Raw genomic sequence first — 21,885 nt, 5'->3', positions numbered from 1 at the left:
TTCTATAAGTGATTCTGTGTTTCTAATTGTCTGCTCTGTCAGTCGGATGTCATTTTGGTGCCGAGTGTAATCATTTAATAATGATTAGTACACCTGCAGTGTGTTCTCCTGCATGACCACCTGCACCTTTTTCCAGTATTGTTGTCGAATGTGTTCAACAGTATTGTTTCTGTTACTGAGTAGCATTACATTACATTACATTACATTACATTACGGTCATTTAGCAGACGCTTTTATCCAAAGCGACTTACCATTCAGTATCTATCTACACACCGTAGACGCAGCTACGGGAGCAATTTTGGGGTTAAGTGTCTTGCTCAAGGACGCATTGACAAGAGACTAGTAAAGCAGGGATCAAACCGCCGACCCTCTGATTTAAAGGCGGCCCTGCTCTCCACTTAGCCACGGTCACCCCGCCGCATAAACATAAATACACTTACTTGTTATCCAAAATTGTTGATTTGACTCTTCACTCTGACTGCCTGCTTGTCCGTGGTTCCATGTAGCCTAAAGCGTGTCTGTGTGCGCGTGTGTGCTGCATCTCACCATGAAATATATTGCGCTGGGGACTGATAACTAGCAGCCACCACTGGCAAACTGCCAGGTGTTTGTTTTTGCAGCGATCATTTAAAATAAACCAAAGCCACTCAAGGCTCGCCATCAACGGCAACAATGGATGCAACCCCAAAGCGACGTCTGAGATGTTATTACTGTAGTTTTTCAAATCAAAGTAGCACAGAGCTAGAAACAATCCATTTCTCATTCCACAGGTAGAGATACTGTTTGTGAAACGACGAAGTGGAGCAATCTGAGTTGCAGCTGATGACCGACGAAGGCCGGGAACGATTTTTTTTTCTCAGCCCACAGGCTTGTTGACTTTCTCTGGTCACTCGGTTCTATTTATTTCCCGTGGACATGCATTAAAGGGTTTTGGTCCACCACTTGCTGCAGGTTGCCGATGCCGATTTAAATGGTGTAATAAACCAAAACACGTACTAAAGAAGGGAGAATATAAGGCACACGTATACAACAAACTGTTCTGCTGTTCTGCGGTGCTTGTGTTCTATTCTCACAACATCGATTTTGACTTTGGTGTTACTGATAACACTAACTATAGCTCTGCTCATTTCAACAAATTGAACGTGAGCCAACATGCAGATAACCAGGATCCTGCAAGCAAAGCAGCTAAAGGGAATTTGGCAACAATTCATTTCACTACACCTACTGTGACAAGTCAAAATGTCTTATGTTAAAAAGGTCTGTTCTTACTCGGTAGGTTTTCACTCCGCTTTGCTTTAATCCCATGTGTGCTAATCATTTCTGCTCATGCCTCCCTCCTGGTTTCCGTTAACACACCTGAATGTCAATGTAACGATGTGCCTCGTAGGAATTTAAACCCTTAAAAAAAAACTTTCCCTAACTTTTTTTTTTTTCTTCCTGTCTTTTTCTTCTCCAGAGGGGTTTCAGAACCTGGTGACAGACAATGTGTCGGTGGTGGAGGGCGAGATGGCCATCATCAGCTGTCGGGTGAAGAACAACGACGAGTCCGTTATCCAGCTGCTCAACCCCAACAGGCAGACGATTTACTTCAGAAACATGAGACGTGAGTGTTATGCGATCTTTACTTAAGGGGGGGCGTTGTTGTGTACTGTTGTTGGGAACAGTCTTTTTTTTAGTTTTGACCGGATAAAAACAGCCATTAATTCAAAGCCGTCACTAACGCAGCCAATTTCAATTTTAATTATTTCCTCCTTCATGTTGCAACTGGAACAAAATGAGATACCAAGAAGAACAGGCTGTTATGCTGTTATGCTGTTTTGATTGGCACTGTTTCCCATAAGTGGTTTTGATTCATGGTCAGTTTGTTCAGAACACAGGGTCAGGGTTCAAGGTTCAAAATGCAACGTTAATATATATGTGTAGGCAGTTAAGGCTTAATTAGCTAGCTGGTGTGGCTAATCGGCTAGCTAATCACCTTGTAGTGTCTGGATGCTCCAAAGTCATTCTGAAGTCAAAAGGTGATCTCATTTCACCCGTTTTTTCTGACATTGCATGAATGCACCGTTAGAACTAAGAAAGCGGTTTACAACGAAACATAACACAAGGGATTGTTTCATTTTGAGTTTGCGTCACACTATCAGGATGACTTCTACCATCAGGTTGACAGGTTGCCATCATGCCTTTGACCAGGCTGGGAGTTGTCTGTGGTTTTGAAGCCAAACTCGTAGTCCACAAACACAGTCGACGCTACCTACGCTAGTCTCCTCGGCAAAACATTTCCATCACAATGTTAACATCAGAGCTGGATTTGATAAAGGGGTCAGACTACACTAGTCCCAGGAGGGGATCCTCCCACACCAAGGGGGCAACCCCTGAGCCGCCGAGTTGAATCCCTCGGTCTGACTGCTGTTGAGAAGTGTAAAAAAAAGTGTTGTTGGTTCATTACAAAAGTGTGACGGGCCATTGTGAAACTAAGAGAAACACTGCCTCAGACGAAGTCAGACAAAATCACTTGCTTACCATTTTGTAGATTCCATGGAGTTACCAGATTTAGTCCCAGGTTCTTTTTAATACTTTGAATTTGTTAAATTTCCCTCGTATATGGCAAAAAAAAAGATAACACGGTTGCAGTCATTGCCTGTAAAGTATGCCCAGGTTCTACTTCCACTAAACATTCCAGATTATCCTCCTGCACCTGATATACAGTACAGCTGTATCGGTTTAGGAAAACATCATAGATCATCTCAGGGGTTATTATGAGGCTGTCAGAGGATAGAGTAGGCTGTAGCGGGTAGTAGACACTGTCCGCTGCAAGTGGGAAATCATTCGGCGCCGCCATGTCTTTATGTGATTGATATGGAATGTGTTTAATTATAGTCTGAAGCAGTTTGATGTGATCAGATGACATGGAAATCAATCCCGGCGAGGCATTTATTTATGTCAGTTCCACTGGTTCATTTTGCAGGCAGTCATAAAATTAGACAGACATTTGACATATCATTTGCATTTGGTAAAAAAAAAAAATTGTCAAGCCGCAGTTTGACGACAAAGCTGATGAATTAGGAAAAACATGATAAACCGTGTAGTTTAACGGAATCATGTGAATGCAGCCGGCAGTAAAGCTGTAAAACATTGATTAATATTCTCTTACATTACTTGCACTTCTTCCAGGGAGCTGCATTAAGTTTGACCCACATGTCTGCTGTAGGATTAATACAGAATGAGGTTAATACAATCTACCAAACATGGTTCGCTTTCAGCACGTCTGCTGTAATAAAAGCAGCTCATATCCCTAAACATTTAATGACCTGTTGTGTTTATTCTTATCCTGCCCAATTATAATGTCACAGCTCTAATTAGCTGTATTCAGTCGGACATCCTCTGTGCCCCGTCTTGCCAGGTTTCGGGTTTTTTAATTATGTTTTTTGAGCCCCTGAGTTTAGAATGTTGAGTATAAAACATAGTCGACCTCTGTAACTATATACCAGTAGTATTATGTTGTAAGTTCAAAAATGTGCAAAGATCAGCGCCTATGATTCATTATTGGCTTTTACAGTAGTGGATTTTATAGTGCTCTTAGCAGCTTGGATCCCAGCACTGTTCGTATACAAGCTAATTAGCATTAGCAAATATGGTTTTGAAGAAAATGTCTTTGCTAATAACAAAGTCATATTTATATGTGTGCACATATTTGAAGTCAATGTATTTCATTGCAACTACAGCACGATGTATGTTTTTGCGCTTGCACGGTTCGAGAAAGATTGTGGTATTTCACCACTAGAAAGATGGTCTTTTCATAAAATGAGGCTCTTCTCTACAGTAGAAAGATATTTTTGAAAGAAAGAAAATCTCCAACACCACATAATCTGCTCGTTGCCGCCGCCGTCACTCCGAGGCTGCACCCCAAAGCAACCCCTGTTGGATAGTTCGAAACACTTCCCTTTGACAAAGTCGGTTTGTTAACATTTTATCCGCAATGGTGTTGACTTGCATTGTTCCCGGGAGTAAGGAGTCGGTGATAAAAAAAAACAACAACATGGTGCTGGAATGAGTTATTATTGGTTGCCAGTAAAGGATTCAGAGCGTTGTGTGGCTAAGAGCTGTAAATAATCCTAAATATGGAGAGAACACCGAAAAGTCTGCAAAACCTCAGTTTGCATGCATTTTAAACCGGAGGACTGCAAACACAATAGTTTGTGCCAAACTGAGGCCGTAAAGGAGAAGACAAAAAATGAGGAACCCGAACAACACACGGTACGCAGAACGTGAACCACATACTCTGGTGTTGAAGTCCTGTGGTTGCTGTGCCAAACCATCCACCCTGAAATCCAACCCGGAGCAGGATGGGGTTTTTTTGGAAAAATGGACAATTATCGTGCAATCAATTCAAGGAAAACTCCAACAGTGCTTGTTGGCTGGTTAAACACAGCTACAAGGTAGACGTGTCAAGTGACCAATATGGTGTCATTTTTCATTGCATGGAAAACAAAGTGGCTTCACCACTGACGTGGAGCTTATTTGTTATTTTCTTATCTGTTTTAGCCACTGCTCCGATCACTGCTCTCTTAGCCTGACCTACACCAAGCTTGTGTGTGTGTGTGTGTGTGTGTGTGTGTGTGTGTGTGTGTGTGTGTGTGTGTGTGTGTGTGTGTGTCCCACCCTCCTCTCACACATTGGCCAGCGCTAAACAAAGCTGTGTTCTCCCAGATGCATCCGATGATGAGAGAGAGAATTTGAGGAGGGAAAGAAATGCTGTTTTTATTTACAATTTTAAAGAAATTGTTACATCCTTGTATTGTTTCCAGTTATTACTAAATGAATCTAATTCTAACCACCTGGAATAAAAAAAAGGAACTTGACGAGGTTATTACCTGGTAGTGAGTTTAATGCATTAATACCAAAACTTCAATACCTACCTGTAAACTAGAGACCATCTTGCAATGGGATCACTCCGCCAATATATCAAATCTAACCATGGGGACAAAATCCATCCACAGACAGACATGATGACACTTACACAGACTCACAAGTTGAAAACAATTCCATCCACATGCTGTCGTGGATTGTAACAAGTTCGTGAACATTGTGGAACGTTTAGCAGGCAGATATTTTACTCCGGGGATGGTGGAGACCTGGAGCGAAAAGGAGAGTGAATATTGAACTAATGTTCATCAGAGTGGACAGACGCACAACTTCAAATAAATGGTAATGTTGTTCCATGTCTGCTGGATGTGGAAGTGGGAGCTATTTGCTAACATTTTAGCCATAAGAACTTAATAAGCCGATGGGATATGAGGACTTTTGTATCCCTGAAATAGTTTCAAGGTGTGCAGTTTTAAGTTCACGGATGGATACAACTGAAATAAAATGAATTGAAAGCATCAAGACAATAGAAGTAGTTGTCCAAGTTTAATTTAAAAATGCCCTTTCCAAAATGTTTTATAGTGTTTAATGTATACTTCTTTTTGACATAATTATGCAGACACACTTTGCAGTAAAGCCCCTCACTGCTACTTTTAAATGATGCATTTTTAAATGATGTATTGGTAGATGTAGATATATATATATATATATTTAGCTGTATCTTCCCCAGATGTTATGGTATATTATTTTAAACGGCTGCCTGTTGTCTTCCGCAGTTTTTTTTTAATATATTTTGACTTGTTTATTGAGGCAAGACTTCAGCTGTGTGCACAAACACAACGTACATAGACTCATGACATAGTTCTTTCAACATCCGGATCCATAAGAGACTTCCTGGCCCCCTGTGAGCCCGAGTGTCAGGCCCTCCTCCACACTCACCACCCCTCCTTAGTCATGTTCACTGCCTAACAAACACACCCTCTACATATTATACAAGGGCACACTCGCAGAAAGGCTCCGTGCGTATGCTAAACCCAGCTCTGTATTTATCCGCTGTTGTGCAGAGCCGCAGTGAGCCGACTCCCACAAGCTGGCTGTCAAGGGCAAGGTGTTTTTTCTTTGATGGGGGGGGGGGGGGGGGGGGGGGGGCTCCTTGATCTCCTGTGATCCCTCCCAGGCATCTTCGCCGCAGCTGCACCGCTTCATTATGACATGGCATCCACCAGGCAGCCTCCAAACAACATTGCCCCTTTCAAAATATCACATCTGCCATCTCCGTCTGAATCCACAGTGGTGGATTATATTTGTGAGCGCGAGACGGAGAGCAAGAGAGGGTAAAGAGACAGAAAGGAAGGGGTGCTTCGGTTACATTCACAGAATAAACCTTACTATTGGTCACCATACTGTTACACTTCTCACCTCTCAAAGTAGTCCGGATTTCACCCCCGTTGCGTAAAAAAAGCCTCAAGAGTATTTATACACAGTGGGAGTGCTAACTTTACTAAAGTAAAAAGTCTGAGTACTTCTTCCACCACGAAAAAACTAAGTGTGACAAGAAAAACTAATGATGCTTTAGTATGCATTGTTGTTATCACTATTTTTAGTAACCTGAGTATGCACAGATGGTGATGTTTCCAAGACGCCATGACCTGTTTAACATGTGAAGACTGTTGCTAGACTTAGTAAACACCCAGCTGGAATGCTGCAGCTCTAACTGCCATATGTTTTGTTTGTTTTTTCTTCCTCAATGTAAGACACAATCCTTCAACAGCTAATGTTATGTCCCTGAGATGACCTATTTTAGTTCATTTGCATGGCTTTCATTATTAATTTCAACATCGTTAGTGCTTATTAGATATATTAGACGCAACACACTTTCTAAATTACGACACCGCCGAAGGTTTTTGAAAAGCACAAATAATATTTAGATTAGTTCCTAAATGTTAATAACATGAGGGCTTCTCAATAGCATTATCACACATCTGTACCTTGAAATTTAAGCTAATATTCAAAATCCTCGCATGAATTTAACCAAAATCTTCACCAGCTAACCAACCAGCATCACTGCTCTAACGCTGACTTCACATATGCGCAACGGTTGTGGCTTCGTAGCATGAATAACGTTGATGAACAAAGATGCACAAGCTTATACTAATACCTCAGCATTTATACTACAGACTGCTAACAAATCTAATTTCCATTTACTAAATACACACGCGAAAACCTCTGACATCACTCACTAAAGCGAAATATCTTGAAATCCATGGCTGCTTGTATAAAAAAAGACTAGTGGGAGCACTTGAGCAGTGACACACAAACACTGCCCTTGTTCTCCTGTGGAGGAGGGAAAGATCGCAGCTTCTGTAGCAGTGGGTGACATGTCCACAGAAGGCCAGCAAGGATCAGGGTGAAAGGCTTTGTGCGAAAACAACTTAATAAGGCAGCTTAGAAGGAAAAAAGTGTTTATTATATAACATACTTTTACATCAAGGTCGCGATTGGACCAGAAGCAAAGAGACGGAATGATTACTCTTTTAATGAATAGATGTAATAGCAATTTAGCTAACTGTGATTAATGACGTTACTTACAAATATGTATGTAAATATTTAAGTTTATATATACAGTATATATATATATATATATATATATATATATAATATATATTCCCTGATGGGTACAAAGACTGCCGTATTGAAAACGATTAGTGACCTAAGAGTGATTGAAGTGGCGCGGTGGTTTTGTTACACAGTCAGCATATACAGTACATGTTGAATCAGGAATAAGCAGCAGTTTTTTCACTCTGTATCCTTGACAATCAAATACGATTGTTCTACATCCAAGCCAAGTGGAAAGTACCACACAGTGACCTCAATGTCATGTCATCACTCATACCAATTGCGTGTTGCTCTTTCTGGGTCGGCGACCACAATTTCTAACGGAGAAGTAACTGTTAGATCATCTTCACACTTGAAAGGGTTCTGGTATGTTAATGTCAAGTGGACACAGCAGGAGAGAGTCCAACCGGAACAAGATGGCTGAGATAAGACAAGTCTTTCAACTCACTCTTGGCTTCGAGTGTCTTCAAGTAGCTCTGCTCGTTGTGCATCCGTCTTTAAATATGAGAGCACTTTTGTGGGAAGTATAGCTGGGTTAAAAGGGTAGTTCTGGTGTTTTGAAGTGGGGTGTATAAGCATCTTGGTCGCGTTTCTGGTCACCCGAAAAATGTCCAATATTCACACCCATTTCTGCTCTGGTCTGAATAGAGCAGAGTATCACCTACAGTAGAGGATGTTCAACACGCCCACAGCTTGGAGAACCAGCCATTGTCTGTACTCCCCGCCAATTTAGTTAGTTCAGATTCACCAAATTCACAAAATAACTCAAACAAACTAACCGATCGAGGCAGAAGTAGACTGATTGTTTTCTTCTGTGGAATAAAATTACAGTTTTTTTTTTCAATCGAATCTTGTGCCTTTTGGCGAAAGCATGGACAAAGGCTTTAGTTCTCTGCCTGAAATAGCTTTCTCATGGAAAGGTAAACCAGCAATTCTTTTTGTAAACATTTAAGGTTAATCTGATATCGATTTTTTTTTTTTTTTTTTTTTAAGGTGGGCCTTTCTTTTGGATGGCTAAGATACAATTAACGATTGTGCAACATGTTTTTTTCCCATGTGAGGAGTCAGAGTGGAAAGTCTGACATTTAAGTTGGGCATTTTGAATGGCAGGGCGTTTCATGTGAACACAAGAGATTTTATACTTGAAGATTGTGCCAAATGTAAAAGCATTGCGTGTAGTCTTTTGAAAAAAAGTGTGAATCTGAGTGTAAAGCAGGACACTTGCTTGTGTTTCAGCAGAATTGGCTCAGGGATTTGGTGCAAGATCACTGTTGCGGTCATTGTGTCTCGAGTACTAGTATTAGTGTGATTGAGAAACACTGTGATAGGATGCATCGCAAGGATGTACAACTAAACTAAATGGAGCTGATTTAAATATACACAATATCAACATAATGTGTTATAATGAAAATGAAAATGCAGCAGAAGGACTGATTAAATCAAAAAGATAACGTGTTTGATAATGTGAGACGGAAAATAACTCTTGTGGGATTCTAAAAACTCAAACTATGCAATTTACTAAAAGGAACATAAGAACAGGAAGCACTTTGATTACAGTCAGCTGTGCCAAAGAGAGAAAAGCCCCCCCCCCCCCGAGTCCTAACAACTGCTGAAGCAATGCTAAATGTTCCCATACTTTGGGTTTAGGTGGTGGACTACACAGTGATTTGGAAGCCTGGACTTCACCTAGAGTGGGGAGGAGGGGTTTTTCGTACGAATGTAATTACCCCCGGCCCACCTCGTCTCACCCATTGTGACACCCAGTGAAAAAACGTTGATGTGCTCCTCTCAAAAACTAGCAGCAGCCACTAATCACAATTGATTGCAGACACTTAGGCGAGGCACACTTATCATCGCCTGCACTCTCTGGATGGGAGCCATCCTCGGCTGAAGGCCGGGGACGAAATGATTCAAATGAAATGCAGAGAATGAAAGAAAAGAGTGAAGAGGAATCAAGAGAGGGGGAAGAACAAGCAAGATGAGTATAAAGTCATACAGTCAGCACAGGTGAAATAGGGGCGAAAGAGCCATTAGGGGATGTATTGATCCCAATTCTCTCATGTCTTCAAGTTTATTTTCACCAGAAAACTCATCCACTCTAATTTTATCTCCACTGCTACATTTCAATGATGAGATCACGGCAGCTTGATGGATTTTATTCATGATAACTTCAAAATATGAAATATGTATTTATCTCCACTCAAGGTGACCATGTCGGCCATGCCAGAACTGAGAAAGTAGTAGATTAAATGTTGAACAGGTTCTAATGCAGAACATCATCTAGTTGTATTAGCCATAGTTGTTGTCGTGGCCATAGATTTGTGAGGACGATTCTACTGATCAGACAACTTTGCCCTTTAATGTAAATGGTCTGGCAATGGGAAATTATCATATTATATGGTTAATACTCAATGAATGGCCAATTCAGTTTTTACTTTTTAATAATCACAAAATCCTCTCCCATGCTGAGAGGAGACTCGCCAGAAAAGCTCAATGCTGACGCTGTTTGTTATTCGATCAAACACTTTAAAAAGCATGTTTTTATCTTGAAATATGACCTCCTAACTTCGTGTCAGTTATGACTGTGAGATATTATGATTCCCAGCTCCTCCTGTAAACATGTGAAAGTGTCCTTGAGTAAGACACTGAAACTCAAATTGTCAGTGATGAGCTGGCTAGTGCTTTGCACACCAGCTCTGCTGCCATCGGAGTGTGTTTGTGTGTGTGTGTGTGTGTGTGTGTGTGTGTGTGTGTGTGTGTGTGTGTGTGTGTGTTAGTGTGTGCTTGCGTGGGCGAACAAGAGAATTTGGAAAGCACTTTGTCCTTCTCAGGTTGGGAAGTGCTATCTATACGCAACCCATTTAGTATTTAAGTGCTGACTGGTAATATGAGACGGGACGTGATTCCATGACCACAGGGTCTAATGCAAATATTAAAGGATCGGGTTCCATTTATTCATATGTATCCTAATACAATGATCACATGCCATATGCATGCGCAAAAGAGTTATTGGTCGCTGATGTCGTTCCTCTTCTCCGTACCGGCCGCAAAGCCGTAAAGTGCCTACGATGTAAAAGATAAGTTCAAAGTTAAGCTGATGTGACGGTGCGTTAGTCTGAGCTCGGTCCTGCAGTCACGTTGAGGTTTGTTGCCACTTTGTTTTGTCCCAGCAACAAACCCCTCCCATTAACAAACACTGTTTGTGGAAACTCAATGATGGAATTTTGCAGTAAAAAGACTGTAACTTTTGCAGGTAGCAAACCTTATGTACGTTTAGTTTACACTGCACTCATGTGACACTATTCACTACTCTGGCACTCGATGTTTACTCAACTCAAAATGTCTTTTTTCATAGTTTCCTCTATGGGTGGTAGACATACACAGCATTACAAACAAAACATGCATCGAGGGCTTACAGAATACAGAACAACGGGATTCATTAAAGCTGCCGTACTGTTTATCTGCAGTAATCTGCACGGCGAGTGACACTGCACTCGGTAGCTTGAATAAGAAGAGGAAAAATTTACTTTCACATTGTCGCCTATACCTCACAAAGTCTCCTTCTACTGTACTTTTCTTATCGCTGCTTTTAAATTAGCTTCATCGCCATCAGCTGTAAAAAGTGACAGATCAGATAATGCGGCGCCTTTCAGAGTTTGGACGGACTCTTTCTTCCAAAGACCTGACTATCATTTACCTTTGTCGGACATCTGTGATGTCCTTCGCGTTGCTATCAGATATGATAGAACAAGAGAAGAAGAAGGAGAGAGCAAAAGGAGCATGAAGCTAAAGGTCACCCTCTATTTTTGTACGCAGAGAGGATATATATTCTAGTGCGCTCTGACGTAACAATAAAAGAACTGTCGGCTTTGTTGTTCACCTTCTGTTTGCCAGGACCGACACTTTTTCTTTTCTGAAGAATGCCGCTGTGCTCAACCCTGCTGTGTGAACCAGGCTGTTCTCCATCGTCTGTCCTTGTATCTCTTTGAGCCTACAGTATTGTTGCCCCAAGCCCTGAGCATGTGGAACTGTGTCCTTGCCACAGTGTCTCAGTGTTTCTTCTCGATGTGTATTAGGAGGCATTTGTTCATTCAGCTCATGCTTATACCACAATGCCTTATTTAGAAGTGACACATAAGAGGATTATGAGATCCCTGAGAAATGTTTTTTTTTTTTGTGAAATGGATTATATCTGATTGGCATGGATTTTGTCGAGTTGATGGAAGGAAGGCCATTGGCAAAGGAATAAGTTATTTGATCTTTGTGCTGTTCGGAATCCAGATCGAGGACTGTTATTTGTAGCGCTGCGGGATATTTTAAAATTGGTGTTATTGTCTGATGAAATACTTTGGCTTCAGAGCTCCGGATCACCACCAACACCTCTGATTTGGTAAACAACTCAGCTGTTGAGATTGACAGCTGTTTGATATAAACCAGGTGTTTTTCAGACCATGCACCGCCAGGTACCAAACCAAATGTCCAACTGCAGACTCTCACTCCTCTTCATTGCATTGAAAGGTTTGTCCAACTCTGAACTGTCAGGGCCAGCATTGTCACCTGTCTCTTGGAACTCATCCGAATCATTGATATAAACAATCGACCAATCAGAGCTTTGTAGCCTGGAGCGAGGAAAGGAACATCGTCGTGATTTTTGAGTTTAGTATGATAGCGGCTGGAGAGATATATACAAACCAAGTAAGACCAGGCAGGTGTAAGTTGATCACATCATCCGTAGGACAGCGTATCTAGCTGATGTATTTGAGACCGAAAAAACATTTTTCTCAAAGTTACAGAGCTAAACAAAGCATCTCTCCTCTCGGTGAACGTACAGGCAAAAGGTCAGTGACTAACAGCAGCCTTAATGGAAGAGTTGTGGTTTCCAAAGTACTTCCTTGGTTAAATGTTACGGTTGCTTTCCATCTCTTTTTTGAAGTTGTGCTGGCTCGCCTGGCTGGCTTTCCATGTGAACCCAGCAGACCTCAGCCTCACTCAACATCTTGTGGAATATTTGTAAAGAAAAAAGGTGAAACGCACTGGAACATAACGGGAAATGCCAACTCTAAAGGAGAGATGAAAAGATTCAATTCTTTTAAATCCGGATCAAATCTTTTTTGATAACTGTTGTCCAATGTATTAATATCCAGCTCCTTGCTCATTAGTCTAAACATAAATATTAGTTTTCCATCTATGTCGATGACACCATTTTTTATGTCCTCTTCCTGCAAACCAGGTCGTCTCGTGGTTATATTTTGCTTTTGATGACATATATTTGGGTGTCTGGAGTGCCTACCAACGCACGTACTGTGAAATAAGACAACCCAGTCAGTTTCTTTTTTTTGTGGACTGCCTAGGTCAGAAAACATGGGATTCTGGGCTTTTTGGGTAAGGGGGGCTTAAAGAGACAGACACTAAAACGCTGAATACAAGTATATTCATGTGTTTTGTGAACATTAAACCATGCATCTAGAAGAAAATGACCGTTATAGGCCCCCTTAAAGCTTATTTTAGACACCATGTTGTCTTACAAAGATCATATTAGTCACTTTGCTTCAAATCTAAGAATTCAACTTGGATCCTTATACTGTTTCTCAGTTCATAACAGAACTACCAATATTGAGATGCTCACACTGCTGCCAGTAACCTTTTATCACAATGCCCTCGATTCATCCATTATATATCTCCATATGTCTTCATCATACCAGTAAAAAAAGTATGAGTAGTTTTCCCTCCGGAGCAGCTCTGCCTCTAAAAAACAGGTTGCACGCTTTCTTCAGTGCATCTGTATACTGTATATCGGTATGTTTTAATCGGGCAGTATTTAATTCAATTAAATCATTAGGATTAGAGTCTGACCCCTAATTTTAATGAGGGCTAACAAGGCTTTTGAATGAGCTACACTAATTAGGGGCGTATTATTCATGTGCCACAATAAGGGCTTCATTGTGCTTGGATAAAAGAATCTAATAGCTTCACTAATGGCAACCAACCGTTTAAGTTTTTTGTTTTTTTTAGCGAATGTGAAGAACGACGAGTGTAGGGGAAGAATAAGCATTTGCATGAAAAAATAACCTCCTCGTATGCTGCGTTTTCAGATTGCTTGGTTCAAGTTTTTTTTCCTGTGTCTTTGTACTGTGAAGTATTGTCAGCAGACCTTTCTGGCAGGATAATCAAAGGCAGAGAGAAGTGGGAAGGTGGCAGCAGCACATCATGTCATGTGCAAAGCAGCCAACAGTATGACCAAGTCTTCTATTAGGCCAAACAAAGCATACAGTTTATGTTGAGGTGAAATGCTTTACATTTTGGATGCACTTTCTATGATCATAAACATACTTATAATGCATTATGATCTGCTTCATAGCACTGTATAGTCAGAGTAATAAGCACTTGTAAATATATCATGCTTTATAACAACAAATTTATAATGACTTACAAATTCAAGTATCATAATACTTCATAAATGCTGGTCACACGTGTTGACCTTTTTTTCCCCCCATTCCCAGAGCTGTAATACAATATAAGTGAGTGATCAGCAATTAATAAAATAATTATAATTGACCGTGTAAGTCATTTCACTCCGTGTTTATTTGCTAAGGACATAATATACATGAGGATTGCACAACGAGCCATCAACCTCTCATTTACAATGCCCGTAGCAACAAGGGCCTTTAAAGTAACAAACTGCAGATTTCAACTAGAACGGTTTACTCAACGGAGCGCAGATCTCAGCCAGGTGCGTCTGCGACTACCACATCCATATTGTCGATTGAATGAATACAACCCACAATTTGCTAACCCCTCCATCTAGACCGCAAGTGTATCCGACGCGCATCAAACGGATACGCTCTCACTTTGCAGATGTCTGCGCTGGCACGCGTCTCAAGAGTGTTAACCGTGACTTGAAGTGTGTATTTTGGCTTGAAGTCTATTTTTTTTTTTCAACAATACGCATGTAAATGCGAGGTTGATAAAGAGGCACGGAAATAACTGTTTCTGCAGAGCAACAGATGTGCAGTCTATGGTTTTGCACACATATACCCACGTGCAGTAGTGTTCCTTGTGGACAATCCAAAGGCCTGTAATGGTCGCACCATGTCGCAGAGAGCCTGAGGAGCCTCGCCATTGTTTATTGTAATAAAGCATTATGGATATTTGAGTGCTTATACCTATAATTACACAGTGCTATGAGCTGATTATAATGCCTTATAAGTATGTGTATAATGCATTATAGGCAAGGGCATTGTAAAAATTAGTATTTTTTTTTTTCCCTTAATGTGGTGACAAAGAAAGTCTCATCTCCAGTCAGCACTTAATTAATATGTGCCTGATGTTCTTGTTTAATGATGCACAAAATCAATTGTGGTGATTAGTTTTCGTCTTCCTTACTGGCCGTCTCCCTCTCTCCTTTTTCAATCACTCTCCCTGTGTCAATCTCTTGACGTTGAAGGCAAATACACCCTGGCAATACAGCAGCATCACTTTCCTTCTGTTCATCATATGTAGCCCGGTATTTAAAAAAATAAAAAATCTATTTATGTCTGTTTTGAGGTGTTGTGTGTCAGAAGTTTCCATGTTTAATGCTTTAAGCTTTAAGAAATTAAAAAAAAAAAAAAAAAAAAAACAGAACCAGGGTACACAGATCTATACAAGGAGAGTGCAGAGTGTAAAGAGCCTGGAGTTGCCGTCAGTCAGACCAGAATTTATCAGAACATCAAAGGGGGATGGAGACGGGTAGGCTTTCATCTTACCACATGTTGTCATTCTACATTACAGCTGATAGAGCGCGCTTAGGTAGATGGGCAAACAAGGTAAGGCAAGATGAAAGTGGCTGCAGATGAGCAAGAGATAGGATTTGTGGATTTATCCTCAATTGCACTGTAGGCCAACTAAATGGCAGCCACTCACGGGGCCTCTGTTTACACTAATCATGTTGTTAGCATGTTCTGTATGACTGCACATGCCAAACAGAATTAAACAGGACGGAGTGATTCAACTGTAAATTCTTTCTGTGATTTTCTTCCGCTGCTTTCTCTTGAAAGTTCTTCGAAGCAGACTTGAAGCTGTGATGCACTTCAAGCTAAAATGACTCGTGGCATCTTTTGTGCATATACAAACTATTAAATATGTCTTTGTACACAACCACGCCTTCTCAAAGAGAGGAAGAGGAAAAAAGAAAACAACCTCTTATCATTGCTATTGTGCTTTTATTATTTGTCTAAATGAATAGCTTTAAAAAATGTATTGCGTAACAGCATAGCAAGCCTCACAGTATACAAGGAAGCACAGTTCTGCCTTTTATACTGTGCTTTACACTTATAGAACTAGGGTTACAATGTCGTAACCTTTCTTACCATCCATGAAAGTTGACTCCATGATATAACTCTCATATATCTCTTTCAACGTCATGAAAAACTCCCTCTCGCAGCATACAGTATGCGTTGACTGAAAATCGTACATGCAGAACGGATACGTCACTTGCTACTGATTACTCAGGGCAAAATGGAGACGACCCACCCCTCAAAGAACAGATCACAACAGAGGCAGATTGCAGGAAAAGTGTAATGAAATGGCAATTCAGTCTGATTGCCAGGCTGTAGCGGCTGACAGAAGAAACAGTAACGGTGAGGTATCCTGACCTCAATCCACTGAGCAAAAAAGCAAACAAACAGGAAACAAAAAGCTAGAAGTGGAGACGGCTCGGCATCACAGGAAAGATGTCAGCTGTGATGGGGTCTTCTTCCGGTCGTAGACCTCAAACAGTCAATCACTGCAAAGGATTTGACAGCAAATATTGATATATGATGAGGTTTTGGTTTGTCCATTTACAGCATGTTTTGGCTCACTAAAATCGAGGGATCGTACATAAAAAAGGGCTCCAAAATCCTACACCGTCCAAATACTTCAACGGTACGAATAATAAGTAATGAGCTGTTTTTTACTACAGCATTCGATGTTCCAGTCAAAATTCCGTGTGGTATTTACTGGTATTTTGTGTATGCATATGTGTATGTCTTGTATGTGTATACATGCCATGTGAATTGACAAAAGTACTGTGTGTGTTTTTTCTCCTGCAGCACTGAAAGACGCCCGCTTTCAGCTGGTGAACTTCTCAGACAACGAGCTGCGGGTGTCGCTGTCTAATGTCTCGCTGTCAGACGAGGGTCGATATGTTTGCCAGCTCTACACAGACCCCCCGCAGGAAGCCTACGCTGACATCACCGTCCTAAGTACAACCGCAAAGAAAACACACACACACACACACACGCGCGCATAAAGATATACACAAACACTTAATGTTATTAGTAGCAGCGAGGTAAAAGCCTTTTAATTAACATTTAGACTGCGGAAGACAGCATACATTCACATCCTGAGCATCGTGGTTTGACAGCTTACTAGGAACACTGCGAGAGGCTTTGACAGCATTTTGGAAAAAACAGGAAAAGCATGTATTTCATATGTGGCTGCTTATTAAGTCTTGTCATAATGTTGTAGTGTTTAAGCTAGCTAATATACAGTAAACAGGTTGCAAGAATGTGAGACCATATTTCACAAGTGAACTGTAATAATGAAACAATTCATAGAGACTACTGAAAGGACACACACACACACACACACACACACACACACACACCTGTGTAATGAACTGTAGTTGTGTGCATAGTTTTACTGTAATGTAGTGTGAATGTTTTATGTAATATGCAGGCAAACAATGTCTTATATATTTGAATAGATATGTATATTTGGATTCACTGCCGAGCATAAGTGATATCTGACATCCATATCAAGATATGAATGGGAACATAACACTTAACGTGTCATGCGTTATGTCTGTAACGTCATATAAACATACTTATAATGCATTGTAATCATTTTTAATAAGCACTCATGGATATCAATAATGCTTTATAGCAATAATCACAACACATTATAAAGCATTTTAAAAGGTGAAGCATCGCACGGCGATCTCATTTAGCCACTTGTTAGCAACCGTCTTTTATAAGCTTAAACAATATTCTGTAGTGTGGTTTCTAATAAGGTATTTTATGCCGTAGAACAAAACGTTGAAATACCGTAAGCTTGTTTTAACCACGTACCGTATTTCAGGAATCCGAAAATCAGGCAACAGCATCTAATCAAAAGCCCATTCAAACAAACATTGACTTGAAGACAAGGAAACCAGGAGTGCAGAAATGTTAACTAATTTCTGTGTTTTAGCACTCTGTAGCCGGGTATCAATCAGTAGAGGGTAGTTGCTTTGCATATTTATACCACAATATGCAAAATTCAAATACTTTGGACTAAAAATCGGACCTGAATCCATCCAACAACTCTATCTAAATACCCTTATACATCGGTTTTCAGCTGAAAAAGTGGTCTGGGCTTTTAATTACTCTGTAAAAAAAAAGAAAACGTCTTCTCTCTGTCAGCGCTGCTGTCTTCTCAACATGTAAGTGCCCCAATGTTTACAGAGATTTGTTTGTGTGTCCTGTCGTAGTTCCTCCAGGTAACCCCATCATCGAGGCCCGGGATGAGGTCCTGAGCGAGGGCAACGAGACAGAGATGACCTGCACTGCCATGAGCAGTAAGCCTGCTGCCACCATCAGATGGATGAAGGGAGATAAAGAGCTTCCAGGTAGGTCGACTCCGCACGTAAAGACACGCTCGCAATCATCTATCATGACATTTCCTGTGTTAACACACAAAAAAAAGCTGGTATGTAATATTGCAGATAAAGTTTTAAATATAATTTAAAGTAAAATATTTACTCATCTCTCTACTTTTTTGGATTGCTTATCTGAACAAAGAATACTTCTGTGTGAAAGAACACACTGTGTTCCATGAACCAGAGAATGATGTGTCACTTCTAAGAATAAAGAAAACTCCTGTTTCTACTGTTACCCTGGCTTTTAAAAAAAAAAAAAAAAAAACACTGTTCCATACATAAATTCCACATAAAAGCAAACAAAAGAAGAAGACCATGAACTGTATGTTTTCAAACTCGTCTGATTTATAATCCTTCCCCATATTATACTCCTGCCACTTTGATGGACTTTTCTCTTAAGAAGTCACAATGAGCCTGGAATGTGAATGAACCTGAATCCTCACCTATTACCTCAACCATTGTGAGCATAGTTAATCAGCTGCTTTTTCAGTCCACAAACACTAAAAGAGAACATTTTACATCTTTGACATCAAAGCAGACACCCCTTCTGGAATTCTGAAGTCTTATAAAACAGTGAGGTGGATTCTTAAAGTCTCAAATAATCTATTGTTGAGTAAACTAGACCTAAGCTCCCTCAGAAGGCTAAACTATTAGAGATATGGAGAGAAAATGTTGCTAATAGTTTACCCTCTTGTTAATCGCTGCTGTGGACTACCTGTAGCTGTGAGCCTTTGGCTACTGTTAGCAAAAGGCTGAAATATTAGCAACATCTCCATCTGTGAAACACACCAATATTATCAGACTCTCTTTTTTGATAAGTCTGTCATCCATTTTTGGCTCGCTTTGCAGCGTAGGCAGTTGTTTGCCAATGCTGGAATAATCATTTTTTCTGCAGGATATTACGCCATTAAATCCGGCTTTTGCTGTCCGAAACGTCCTGCACACGTTCATGTGCATTTACACAACAGCCAACAGGGACACCTTTTGTCTGAAACGACCTATGATTGGCCCACATTTCCCTTCACAGGGTAGATTTTTTTTTTTTTAAAACCTGACAACAGAGCCAAGAGGAGTCTAGTTTTCTCTCAGACCACTTCAATTACAACATACTGAAAGGTTATTTTGGACACTTTGCCAAATGAAAATATACTGCCTTCCCAGTTTTGCGATGGAAGCAATCTAATCATGACTTAAACCTACATGGACTTTTAATCTCCGGACTAAACTTAAAAAAAATAGCTGGCAATATTAAAACTATTTTTTTGAGACCAGGTTGACTGCTCCGTTTGCTGATCGAGTAACGGCTAAACCGAAAAGACAAAATGTCTTGAGGGGCAGTATGTCACAGCAGGTTGAAAGCTCAGAGAGCCAAACCATTTCAGAAATCTAAGAAGAAGTGGCTGAGATAGATCCCAAAGTCGATGCCAAATAGTGTGTTGTTACACACCAGTAAAGCACAGGCCCCACCGGTGGGCATCAGGGGACACTGGAGCTCGATGCCCTTTCTGAGCATTCCCTTTATAGAGCAAGTCTGCAATCCGTTGTGTTGTTCCACGGAAGGGCAGACCATGGAAATAGATAAAACTGCTATAGGTGAAAGCAATTTTGGTATGCACAAAATGACACACCTGTTGCTTATCATTTCATACACGGTTTGTTGAACAAACCAACAGAGAAAAAAAAACATTGTTTTAGGCTTAAAAGGTCATCATGAATTACTGTATGGGCCGTGTTTGCCATGGAATAAAAATAATTCTGTGAAAACGATCTTTTATTTAACTACTTTGCCACTGGTGATCCTATTGAATCCAGAACACACCTGCACACACGTTTCTGTAGCTTTGCACATTCTACTTTTAAGTGTTGCAAAATTCTTTTTTAACAACTTTTGCACGCACGTGTGCATTTTTTAAGCCCTTGTGCCATGCGTACAAATGAACCATTTTTAGGGACAGTTTCTTTCCTCCCTTGCCGGCGTCCCATATTTACTGCTTGCATCAATGCTGTTGCTTTTCAAATGGAGCTCTGCTGTGACTTTGAATAGTTTCCATTAAGGCAATGTGGATGTGCAGTGGTGGCCAGAGTCTGTTGGCACCGCGACAACTTTCATGCCTTCATCAAAGGTAGCTGAGCTTTAGAAGTCAGAGCGGAGCTCAGGGGTGAACAGGGCCTCCTGCCAGGCAGCTCCACCTTAGAGCCCAGACAGCAAGCTTTGTAAAGACTTTGAAACAAAGGTCCTAATCTGAAGTTGTGTAGAAGGCCCTGAGCAGCTTCACCTTTACACTGCAGCACATTACACCCTCAGTGGTTTGCTCAAATCCGAGAATGCTCCAATGTGCCAAGGTCAGGGATAGTCTTAACACTTGCTGTTAACACCACAAAAAAAATGACTGTTGACTTTCAGTCAAATCCTCTTACATTGCTATGTTTCTGCTGATCACTAAATACTTAGGCAATACTTAAGTATTGAATAGCCAAAGGTAGTGGTCCTGTGGTCACTGTTCAGTGAAGCTCCTAAATATAGTATCTTAATTGTGCAAAATGCTCTTGTGTCCGATTATAGAAACTGACTCATTTTACGCTTAAAACATAGAGATGAATATTCTTGAATTTTACTGTCAGTTTCAGATTCAGCAATCTTGTATTTCAATATTTTGCACATCGGGATTTACAATCCTGTCACGGGATGGTCACAGTGATAATTTCCCCTACTTTTTCTTTTTTTTTTTTTTTAAACATTTTTACTTGACATTAAGTTAAATGAATAAATGACCAACAGAAATCATACCATCTTAATTAATGTAATCCATTATGATGATTACTTATTGATGAAGAAATCTGCTGCAGAAAGCTGACAGTGGCACAGTAAACATGGTGTTTGGATGCAGGCTAAGTGGAAGCGGTGACCACTGAAATACCAATCCATTATTCAGGGATGCACAGCATTAATGGGATCTTGCCACAGTGCCTCCATACAGAACACTCTCCATCCAGCATGTTCTTGTTTTTGCGATGACTTTATTTGCTTTGAGTAATATTTCACTCCTTCGCCGAGTATTCGAACAGCTCTTTAGCTGAGCTTTCTAACAATGGTCATTTGCTTGTTATAATAAAAGGCTGAAAACACCGACTGCCACTCGACCCCATGCATATGCTGTTTTCCCACACTTGTTGGAAATGGAATCACATTTACAGAATAGGGCTCAGCACTCTTTGAAGTTCTACAATTGACAGATGCAATTTTTTTTTTTTTTTTTTACCATAACACTCAGTGGTACTTAAAAAGGCTCACCTGTGACAAGACTGCGTTTGGAGCATGCCATTTGCTTTTATCCATTTCCGCTGCAAAAGGTGAAAAGGTGCTAATAGCTGAAACAGCCTAAAACAATGGAGGGCACATTTATACAATCCATCAGTTTGCTTTCATTTGACATCCTTTGTAAGTAAAACCTCACTGATATTCCAGCCGTTGTAATGCTAGCTCTGTATATGTCAAATAACTCCTCGGTACAACTGCAGCCACGCTGTGAAAAAGGATCTTGATGTTACTCTGCTGAAAATGAAAAACTGAAAGAAAAGGAATGGCTGATGGTGCCAGAGTTCTGACACCAGGACAGAATGACTTAAATTACCTTTGGCTGTGGCTTATTGCCTGGAAGACTTATTTCTAATTAAACGTCCCCAGAATGTAACTTAATTACCTGGAGAGATAATCAGGCTCGCTTACTGTAAATATCATTTAAAGG

The 21,885-nt window shown here is 40.5% G+C and overlaps 1 protein-coding gene across 4 annotated transcripts in view; it reads left to right on the top strand.

The window, feature by feature from the left end:
- cadm1a (cell adhesion molecule 1a) overlaps positions 1-21,885 on the top strand; it is a 357,304-nt gene that overhangs the window by 266,113 nt on the left and 69,306 nt on the right. For all 4 annotated transcript variants that reach the window (XM_068715641.1, XM_068715639.1, XM_068715642.1 and 1 more), the window contains exons 3-5: positions 1,457-1,603; positions 16,551-16,703; positions 17,972-18,109. In XM_068715641.1, the coding sequence (XP_068571742.1) occupies positions 1,457-1,603; positions 16,551-16,703; positions 17,972-18,109 (438 nt within the window). The remainder of the gene's footprint in view (positions 1-1,456; positions 1,604-16,550; positions 16,704-17,971; positions 18,110-21,885) is intronic.

Source organism: Cebidichthys violaceus, unplaced genomic scaffold (assembly GCF_023349555.1).
Source record: "Cebidichthys violaceus isolate CVI_PGR_0920_01 unplaced genomic scaffold, fCebVio1.0.p SCAF_20, whole genome shotgun sequence".
NCBI classification, from domain to species: Eukaryota; Metazoa; Chordata; class Actinopteri; order Perciformes; family Stichaeidae; genus Cebidichthys; species Cebidichthys violaceus.
The sequence above is the reverse complement of the archived record's forward strand: the minus strand, read 5'-3'. Positions and strand labels throughout refer to the sequence as shown.